At 35.0% G+C, this 10,928-nt stretch overlaps 1 protein-coding gene across 1 annotated transcript; it reads right to left on the bottom strand.

Annotated features, from left to right (window-relative positions):
- Nucleotides 1-308: 308 nt before the first annotated feature.
- LOC123900060 (elongation factor 2-like) lies at nucleotides 309-4,633 on the bottom strand. The gene is made up of 4 exons (XM_045951359.1): nucleotides 4,433-4,633; nucleotides 3,457-3,504; nucleotides 3,275-3,362; nucleotides 309-2,790 (listed from the first exon to the last, which is right to left on the bottom strand). Exons 2-4 carry the CDS (start codon nucleotides 3,457-3,459, stop codon nucleotides 350-352), a joined length of 2,532 nt encoding a protein of 843 aa, XP_045807315.1. The 5' UTR covers nucleotides 3,460-3,504; nucleotides 4,433-4,633; the 3' UTR covers nucleotides 309-349.
- Nucleotides 4,634-10,928: the final 6,295 nt, after the last annotated feature.

Here is a 10,928-nt window from a genome sequence, read left to right as displayed (position 1 = left end):
TTGTCATCAAGGATGCTATATAGAGGTAAATGGTATTTATTTCATCAAATCCAATTAGATTTGACAATTTACCACATCAACATCTGAATCTGATAAAAGCAAAAGAAAGTAAACGAAAAAGATAATTAAAAAACAAAAATTTGCATAATAAGATTGACCAGCAGGATTGCAAATCCTACAACCCATGTCCAAAAATACAGCGACTCAAAGACATTATCATAAGTACAGAACAACTCAATGATAAAATCAGAAACAAAACTCGAGGTACTGCAATTTAAAAACTAAGGTGGCGGTTTAAATGATGGAAACATCAGCTAAGTTCATTAATAAAAAGAAAATAGTTTTAAATCTAAAGCTTATCTTCAAACTCGGACAGTGGAGTCATCTGCTCCTTCAAGCCCTTCCTCTTACGAATATCGGTAACAAGTGTTGCAGCTTGTGATCCAGCCTCCAATGGGTCTGATGTCATCATGTCCCAATGATCAAACACACACTGAGGGAAAGCCTGTCCTGATGTTGCAGCCCTCAATTGACTGGAGAATCCAAAGGACTCAATGACAGGAAGGTATGCTTTGATGTTGTAAAGTGGAGTACCAGGCCTCTGCAATTCTTCAAAGACGTGTCCACGTTTCTGATTAAGAACACTGTAGATACCACCAAGAGCTTGCTCAGGAGCTTGGATTTCCACCATGTAAACAGGCTCAAGAAGCCTGGGTTTGGCTGTCAGTTGTGAGGCATAGAAGACCCTCCTGGCAGTAGGAATGATCTGACCACCTCCTCTGTGGATAGCATCTGTGTGGAGGACAACATCACATACTTCAAAGCATATGCCTCTCATATTTTCTTCAGACAAAGCACCTTCTTTTGATGCCCACTGGAACCCAGCAACAACAGAATCCTTGATTTCATTCAAGTATTGGACTCCCTTACACATATCAACCACCATGTTGGGTCCAGTGGTCTCAGGTCCAAAACACCAGATTTTCTTTGCAAGATCCTTATCCCAACCATACTGTTCTGACAGGATTTTGGAACGGTTCTTAGGGTCATCCCTTGGTCCAATCGTGCCTTCATCAATGGCCTCTGCAAGCCCATCTTCTAAAGGTCTTGCTTCCATGTACAACCTGTTGTGCTTGTTTGGTGATTTACTCATCACTGTGCGGCATGATCTCTCAAGAACAGTCTCTCTGAATGACACAACAGGGTCAGACTTAATAATTTCAGCTCCACCCATGAAATCATCCTGCAAATCCTTCAAACAGATCTCAAGATGAAGCTCTCCTGCACCAGCAACAATGTGTTCTCCAGACTCCTCAATAGTACAAACAACCATAGGATCTGACTTAGCAAGACGTTTGAGACCTTCAACAAGCTTAGGAAGATCTGAAGCAACCTTGCACTGAACAGCAACACGGACAACAGGTGAGACAGAAAACTTCATAGCACGAATAGGGTGTGCATCGACTTCCTTCTCATTTGTCAATGTAGCATTCTTGGTGATAAATTGATCCAAACCAACCATAGCAACTGTGTTACCACAGGGCACATCCTCAACAGTCTCCTGTCTCTTTCCCATCCAAATGACAGTTCTCTGAACACTTTTCACATACAAATCTTTCTTCTCCCCAGGGACATAATTTGGTCCCATAATTCTGACCTTCAAACCAGTTGAAACTTTACCAGCAAATACACGTCCAAAAGCAAAAAACCTTCCTTTATCGTTAGCGGGAATCATCTTTGACACATAAAGCATCAGAGGTCCTTCAGGGTCACAGTTTCTGATAGCATTAGCATATTGATCATCAAGGGGACCCTCGTACAAATTCTCAACACGATACCTTTGAGCTGTAGATGGAGAGGGAAGATGAAAGATCATCATTTCAAGAAGTGCACTGCTTGCTGGGAGCCAAGTCTGCATGACACGTTTCATCAAAGGCTTGCCCATCAAGTCCTTCTCCTCTGACTTCAGGCTGCACCCTAGCTTTGTCAGCATAGGCCACAACTTGTCCTTCTGATCATTCATACAAGTGTTAATAACCTGCTTTATAGGCTCATAACAGAACTGAACAAACCCTCTTTTGCAAGTAGCTGAACCGGTATTTTTGGTGGTCCATTTCTTAGTGGCAGGATCGAAGAAGTTTTCACCCCAGAGCCTCTCCATCATCTTTGACTCGTCAACACCAAATTTGGAGGCATACATCTTTGCAAAGTTGGTCAGTGTAAAAGCCCAACCATGCAAACCAGCAGAGAAAGCAACAGTTCCTTTCTCGGGATACACTTGAACGTCACCAAGCAATGGATCTTCATATGTAGCCATGATCACATTAGCATTCTCAATAACTCTCTGGAAGGTCTGATAAGCTTCCTCTCCATCAACCTGGAGCTCAAGAAAGCATCTGTCCATCTTATTAACAGTAAGAACAGGCCTGATCCTTTCTCCAAGGGCCTGTCGCAGCACAGTTTCAGTTTGAACACAAACACCCTCAACACAATCCACCACCACTAGTGCTCCATCAGTAATACGAAGTGCAGCGGTAACCTCAGACGAGAAGTCGACGTGCCCAGGGGAATCGATGAGATTAATGAGATACTCATTCCCATTGCGCTCTCCCTTGTAACTCTTGAGAGACTCATCAGACATCTCATAGTATAGAGAGATACCGGTAGACTTGATAGTGATACCACGCTCAGCTTCGTCAGCACGGGTATCTGTCATCCGAACATCTCCAGCAACCTCTTGTGCTATAATTCCAGCAGCAGCAACAAGAGAATCTGTCAAAGTTGATTTTCCTGAAAGGGAATAACAGAGAATAAATTAGTATTCAGACTAGCAAATTAATTCATATAACATGACAAAATATTACAATGCACGCTGAAAAATAACTAAACAATGGTTGTAAATAGTAAGACTAGTTTTTCTCTATAAAGTTTTTAAGAAAAATAAATAACATTTTCTTGTCAGGCAAAAATCAAATTTTCATTGTATCTTTATCGTGCAGATAGGAAAAGTAACATTACAATAATCAGGAAAGTGCATCTAGAGAATTTAACAAAAAAAAAAAAGGAATCTGCAAATAGTGGTATATATAATAGGAATAGTTTTTCTCTATCAAGTTTTAAAAAAAATTAATATTTTCTTGTCAAGCAAAAATGAAATTTAAATTATATCTTTATCTTGAAGAAAGATAGGATAAGTGGAAACACCACAACAATCAGGAAAGTGCATCATAGAGAAATTAACAATAAATTATAAAAGTAATCTGCTAATCAATACCGTGATCAACATGAGCAATGACAGACATATTACGAATGTTGTGCTTGTAGTCCATAATACGACGTAACTCATCAGCTGTGAACTTCACCTGTAAATACAAACACAAATCACAATTCAGATTATTAACATCCATTCAAAACAAACAAACAAACAAAAATTTGAAGCACTGTCCATGAACTAACCATTTTGACTAGTCTTTGTAGTCGACAAAGGAGTTGAGTCTGTTAGATCTGAAATGTCAAAGCATTCAAATTAGCTAAATAGAAAAATATCACAAGAAAAGAAAATACATCAGAGTTATGGTGATTACTCCGTGAAAACTCAAAAATTAAGAAATCAAAACAAATACACTAAACACTTCAAATATCAGACAACAGGTAATGACAAAATTATGAAGACCACTATATTTACAGGCCAACAACAACCCAATTGAACAAAACAGATAATTTGTTTGGTATATATTTAAGAACGTTCACTAAAGCTATATATTAATTCAGATTACCAAAGGATGTTACAATAACACACTCATCTAAATGTGTAATAGTTACAAAAAATCACAAAAACAAGCTACATAATTATCACTTCAAAGTTCAAAACACAGTGACATTCAACTATAAAAATTGTTAAAATCCAAACATCTCAAAAATTGTCTTTCAATTACATCAAAGATTGATTTGATACAATTGCAAATTTACAAATAAGAAACAGATAAGAACATAAAACAAATAGTAGTTAAAATGTTCAAAAAAATTAATACTGAATAATTTCCAGAAACAAAAAAAACAAAATTATCAAAATAAAAAAACCATACAATTTCACACATAATCACATCAAATAGTCGTTAACATGTTCAAACAAATTAATACTGAATAATTTCCAGAAACAAAAAAGAAGAGAATTATCAAAATAAAAAAACCATGCAATTTCACACATAATCGCATCAAATGCATGCAATTACAAATAACATGAAAATGAACAGATTTGTATCAATTAACGGCAAAAACAACAAAAAAGGAGAATCTAAACACATGCAAAAGTTCAGAATATGAAATCAGATTGTTCGAATATTCATAAAATTTAGATCTAAAGCAAATGTAACAGAATCACAAATACGAGTTGATTGATCTAATATTCATAACATTGAGCGAGAAAATTTACCGATGAGAACGAAGATAAAACGGCCGTCAAGGGAGAAGAGGTCCCCTTCAGAGCCGCAAGAAAGAAAACCCTAGAGTGAATCGTGAAACTGAGGCAGAGTATTAACACGTATATATATATGTTCTAAGGTTGATGATTTTTATTTTTTTCCTAAAAAGGTTGATGATTTTTCAGGATTGTTGTTAGAATAAAAAAAATATTAAAAAAAAGGTTGATGATTTTTTGTATATAAATTGAGAAGGATTTAATATTTTACCATGATTGTTTATAAAAATTTATTTTTTAGTAGAAATATATTTTTATAATTTTTTTTATTTATAATGAGATATTTTATAATTTTATTTGAGTAATATTATATCATATAAATTATTCATGTAAAATTTTTAAAAAATTTAAAATAATTTTATATGTATTTAGAATCCGTTAAAAAGTTGAGTTTGTTTGAATATAGTAAATAGACAAATAATGGTAAAATATTATCATATGTTATTTTAAAAAAAAATTAAAAAATAATTTGTTCAACTTAGATTTACATGTATAAATCACAATATTTTTAGTTTTTTTTATAGTACATAGATAAGTAATGGTAAAATACTATCATATGTGTTTATGATTTCTTGGGGTTGCATGGTTTGGGAACCAATGTTTGCTTTTTAGACATTTTTGAGTAATTTACTGATTTTAGTTATATAATAATGTAAAGAATTTTATTTTATTGTTTTTTAATTATTATTATTATTAATTATTTTATTTTTTTATACTTTTAAAATATTTGATTTTTAAAAAAGATTAATGAAATGGAAATGTATTGTCAATATGTAAATTGTCATGTTATTAATAAGTTTGACACATTAGTAAAATTTTAACCAAAGTTAGTTAGGGGACTAAAATTCGGAAAAAATCTAAAATAGAGGATCAAAAAGTTAGGTTTTTAAAATAGGGGATCAAAAAGTTTGCTTTTAAAATAGGGGTATCAAAAGTTCAATGGAATTTTAAATGTAGCAACAAAGTTTCAAGTTAACCCGTTAAAACAATTTGTTCTATTTGTCACCCGTATCACCCGACACCCAAAGTTGGTGCAAGACTTTAATTTGAAGGGGGTGCAATATAGAGAAAATATGACATTATTAGTGTAAATTTTAAAATCTCGGGAGGTTAGTTGCATACTTTGAAGAAAATTGCTTTTTAAGCCCTACTAATTGCTCCGAAACCCCCCAAAAATCCCAAAATGCCCAAATATATGTCTCAGTTCCATTCGGATTCTATCTACCGAATTCAATTTATGTCCTTGTCCCGTTCGGATTCTATCTACCGAATTCAATTTAGGTTCCGGCAAACCGCACGAACAACAACAGAGGCACACACGACAAGCAGGTTGTCATCTAGATTCGGTTTCTATCTACCGAAATGCATCGATTCGGTTTCAATCTACCGAAAACGCTTAGATTCGGTTTCTACCTTCCGAAGTTGATGAATTTTGCTTCCTGGAATTGCATTATGCTTCCTGAAATGCCAACTTTTTCCCTTATTTGAGTTTTGCTTCCTGAAATTGCAATTATTCATGTTCGGAATTATGTTGGGAATTGCAATTGCTTAGGTGATGTGTGGGCGATGGGGTTTTGATTCTCCCATTGTTTGTTCGATTCAGCCTCTCGTGTTGTTATTTTTGTTTTTGTGTTTCTGGTGTAGCAGAAAACTAAATACAAGCCTAACGAATAGGCAACAAACCAGCGATGCAACCAACAAAAAACCAGAAGAAATTAAAACAGAAGCGCAGCAGCAAATCAAAGCCAAACCAACCTTCTCTTTTTTTTTTCGATTCGGTTTCTCTGTACCGAAAATGCTTCAATTCGGTTTCTATCTACCGAAAACGCTCCCATTCGGTTTCAGTCTACCGAAAAGCTTACTCTGTTTTCTTAATATGTATTAGCACATTGTCTGGTAATTGTGTTACTCTATCTTCAAAGGAATTGATATTTCAAGTTCAACTTCAGGTCCTGCTTTGTTGTTTTTGTGTTGCTGCGTTTTTTCCTTCTGTTGTGTTGTTTCCTTGTGTTGCATCTGTTCTGTTTTTATGTTGTTTTGTGTTGCTGCTATTTTTGTGTTTTTCGGCCTTATGGGAGCAGCTACTTCCTCCTTGTATCTCTCCTGGGCGGTTATGTACTCCTTGTACATAGCTTGCCTTTTATTAATAAAATTTGCAGTTCAAAAAAATAGAAAAAAACACAGTTCGGATGATCTTTGTTTTACTGATTTTTCTCAGCAAGTTAGCATTATGTTAATTTGTCTCGGGTAACCCTTTGATAGTTTGATTTATGCCACGTCCCTGCTTTATACTATTTTGAGATCATTTTTCTCAGATTATGAAATTGAAAGCTCGACTTATAATTGGTGCAGGTATGCTTCGGAGATGGCCTCCAATCTGCAATATATATAGGAACTAATAGTTTCGTAAGGCTAGAATAAGTGTTTGATAAAAATGCATCATAGGTGTTTGATTAAATGCCCATGAAAATATTATGGTGTTTAGCATCACATGTTTTTGGTAGGATTAGAATATGTATGGAGAATTGATATGGGATCTCTTGGTAGCAGGGATATGTTCTCTAGGGTTCAGAATGTCAATAAAGGTTTTCATAAGATATCTAGCCTTCATGAGGATAGAACAACTTGTTTTAGTGGTAAGCTTGTACTACTTAAAAGTTGTGAATTGTTTCGAAGTCTGTTTTGGAGGCATTTATGCTCTGGTTTTCAATTGAGTGTCAATAACTTGTCTTTGTTTATAAGATTAAGTTGGAGTTGATCCTAAGAGTTGTAGCTGATGTTGGTTTGATTGTAAGTATTGCATCTATTCATAGTGCTATATTTAGTTCTTTATGGGTCTTCTCATTTTTATCTTCATAATACTTTGTGTGGGATGTTGATAAGTTAATTATGTGTCTTATCTCTTTACCAAGCATCATGATAATTTTGAGATTTCTGGGAAACTAAAATGGTGATTTTACTAACCACGACTTCTATTGAAAATTGTGAAGAATAGTAGGGTGAGATGTTGTAAAGCTTGTGTTGTTTCATCTAGATTCTTTGGATTGTATAAATCATTTTTTAATATGGTGAAATTCATTGGCTTTAGAGGAAGTGAAAGACTGCTTTTTAGAAGGTTTTACTCCTGCAAAAATGTTTTCATTCAGCTGCTCAAGATCAAGTTAATCATGTTGCAGGGACTCCCAAATGATGGGAAATCAACGCTTCTGGCAGCCATTACACTTCCAAAACCCGATATCGCCGATTATCCTTTTACAACATTAATGCCAAATCTTGGTCGCCTTGATGGTCCATGTTGTTGATGCATCTATTGAAAACATGACTACAGAACTGTCAGAGAAGTATGTACGTTGCATTTTATAAATTAGAATCAGGTTTTTTGTTGGCTCAGCAGCTTTAATCGAATTTGTTGGTTGTTATTGAATGTATTATAGCTTTAAATTTTTTTTACATATTTTGTATATTTTGCGGGGGTTTTGAACCTCCTCCAAATTATCTTGAACAAAACCCCCGCAAATAAGCACGTTTTTTTGTAATTCGGTAGTTACGTACCAAAATAGTCTTATTTCGTATTGCATGTACCAAAATGGTTTTAAGGGCAAATTGGTCAAGACGGGGGGCCTGAAAGTATTATAGGGGGGCCTAAAAAGCAATTTTCTACTTTGAAACTAATGTGGCTCTGCCACTGGACTCTCATATATAGACTCACTTGACTTACATACTGAAATTCATTTGGTTATACGGAAAAAAAAATGTTGCAACAAGAAAATAAAATGATACCATCAAATAATCAAATAAATAAACAAATGGACAAAACTTTGATACAGTACAATATGTACTGTTTTTACTGTTCTCCAATTACATCTATACACGTGTACTATTTTAATGTTCTAGCTTAACGTCGTGAGCCTTCTGTTTGTTTAATAAAAGCAGTTGAACAGTATTCACCCCAAAAATTCATCTTTACCATGGAGCTTTGGTCACTATCCAATTTTTTAAGTCAAAACCGGTGCATTCTTCATTCACCGTTTCGTCCAACAAAACAAAATCCAAAAATTCCACTTGTTTTTAGTTATTGCAGGAAATCTATGTGAGACTTTTCAGAAGAAAACTACTCCCAAAGGACCAAAATTGATGTTTAACAGGAAATCGGATTCATGACTACCGGCGGTGCGACTTGAACTTCGCGTATTACTAAATCGGATCCACTGCCATGGAGGAAAAAAGTTAGATCTGTATTTAACTGATTCTTTCGACAATGACCCGGTGAATTACAATAAATGTCCGGCCCAAAATTTGTTTTCAATAGTTTCAAAATCGCAAGCCGCAAACCAGTATTTTTTCTTCACGATACAAGAATATGGAACAACAATTGACGCAGGAGGGAGAATGGAGAAGTGGGGTAAAAGAGGACACAAAGGAATGTGACGGAAACTCAAACGGTGTTAAAACTGAATATAAAACGATACACGCGTATATTTGTAATTGGAGAACAGTAAAAACAGTACTTATGGTACGGTATTTAAGTTTTGTCCTAAACAAATTCTATCAGAAATATTAATAAAAATAATAATGAAAAATGCCTAGTCTATTCCTAACAAATAAATCTCTAATGCAAGAGGGAATTGTATCCCACCAAACAAAGCCTTGATTATGAACACCAAAAGATGCCATTTTGTTAGCATAATAGTTGTCTTCTCTAAAGATGCGAGACACAACAAATTCTTCCGTTTAGTTAATTTCAAACAATTTAACGACTTGTTTCTTTAACCCCCAAAGACACAATGTCATGAGACTTGACAACCGAGTTAACAAGTGTGAGAACTTACTGCATATATAGTTACAACTTACTATACAAAATAGGAAATATCTTAATGATATTGTACAACTCATGCCTACACTCCCCCTCAAGTTGGAGCATAGATATTTATCATGCCCAACTTGTCAATAGCACTATGAAAGACCTTTGCTGAAACAACTTTTGTGAGCACATCAGCTAGTTGGCTTTCAGATTTGACAAATGGAAATTGTACAATCTTTTGGTCGAGGTTCTCCTTTATGAAGTAGCGATCAACTTCGACGTGTTTGGTGCGATCATGTTGTATCGGGTTTTGTGCAATTTCAATGGCTGCTTTGTTGTCACAATAAAGATTCATAGGTTCTTCATACTTGATTCCCAAGTCTTTTAGAACACTTTTAATCCACAACAGTTCACACATACCATGGGCCATACCTCGGAATTCAGCTTCTGCACTTGATCGTGCCACAACCTTTTGCTTCTTGTTTCGCCAAGTGACAAGGTTACCCTCTACAAATGTAAAATATCCGGATGTAGATCTTCTAGTTGTTTGATCATCTGCCCAATCAGAATTTGTATAGCCTTCAATGTTAGCAACACCATTTTTTGAGAACAATAATCCTTTACCTGGAGCATTCTTCAAATATCGTAGAATTCGATAAACAACATTCATATGCTCTTCACTTGGTGAATGCATGAATTGGCTTACAACACTTACAGCATAAGCTATATCAAGTCGTGTGTGTGCCAAATAGATTAGTCTCCCAAGCAGTCGCTGATAACGATCCTTATCCGTAGGGACTTGGTGTGGGAAGATTCCAAGCTTATGATTCATTTCGTTGTGAGAGAACAATCCCTTGTTTCGACCTTGCAACCTCAATTCCCAAAAAATACTTAAGTTGTCCCAAATCCTTCATTTCAAATTCAGCAGCCAAATATTCTTGTAATACTTTTATTTCACAAGGATCATCCCCTTGTAACAATCATATCATCAACATACACAATTAAGATGGTTACCTTCCCTTTTTGGTGCTTTATAAACAAAGTATGGTCTGAATTACTTTGCTTATATCCAAAAACTTTCATGGCTGAAGAGAACCTTCCTTTGCTTATATCCAAAAATTTTCATGGCTGAAGAGAACCTTCCAAACCAAAGCTCTAAGAGACTGTTTTAGTCCATACAAAGACTTTTTTAACTTACACACTTTCTTTTTACATGAATTACCACGCTTAACTCCTGGTGGCAAGTCCATGTATACCTCCTCCCCTAGGTCTCCATTAAGAAAAACATTCTTAACATCAAATTATTGCAAAGGCCAATCACATAGGCTGTCAACTAAGGAAGTATTCTAACTAAGAAAAAACAAATATTCCTAATTGTAATATACATAAACTGTCAACTAATTAGATCCCTATAATTAGCTACAACATCTATTAGCAATTATAACAAGAATAGCTTAATGATATTGTACAGCTCATGCTTACAACAGGTCGTGAAACAAATTCAACTCAAATATATGTATAACTACCATAGCCCCCTTGTGACAATTAACTTGTCATCATATTTGCAAGTTACAACAAGGCATGATTTAGGCCGTATCAAGGGAATCACAATCTTTATACTTGGAGAAATCCTATTTTAATATTATCGTT

Source organism: Trifolium pratense, linkage group LG7 (genome assembly GCF_020283565.1).
Source record: "Trifolium pratense cultivar HEN17-A07 linkage group LG7, ARS_RC_1.1, whole genome shotgun sequence".
NCBI lineage: Eukaryota > Viridiplantae > Streptophyta > Magnoliopsida > Fabales > Fabaceae > Trifolium > Trifolium pratense.
This window is presented reverse-complemented; position numbering and strand designations above follow the sequence as displayed.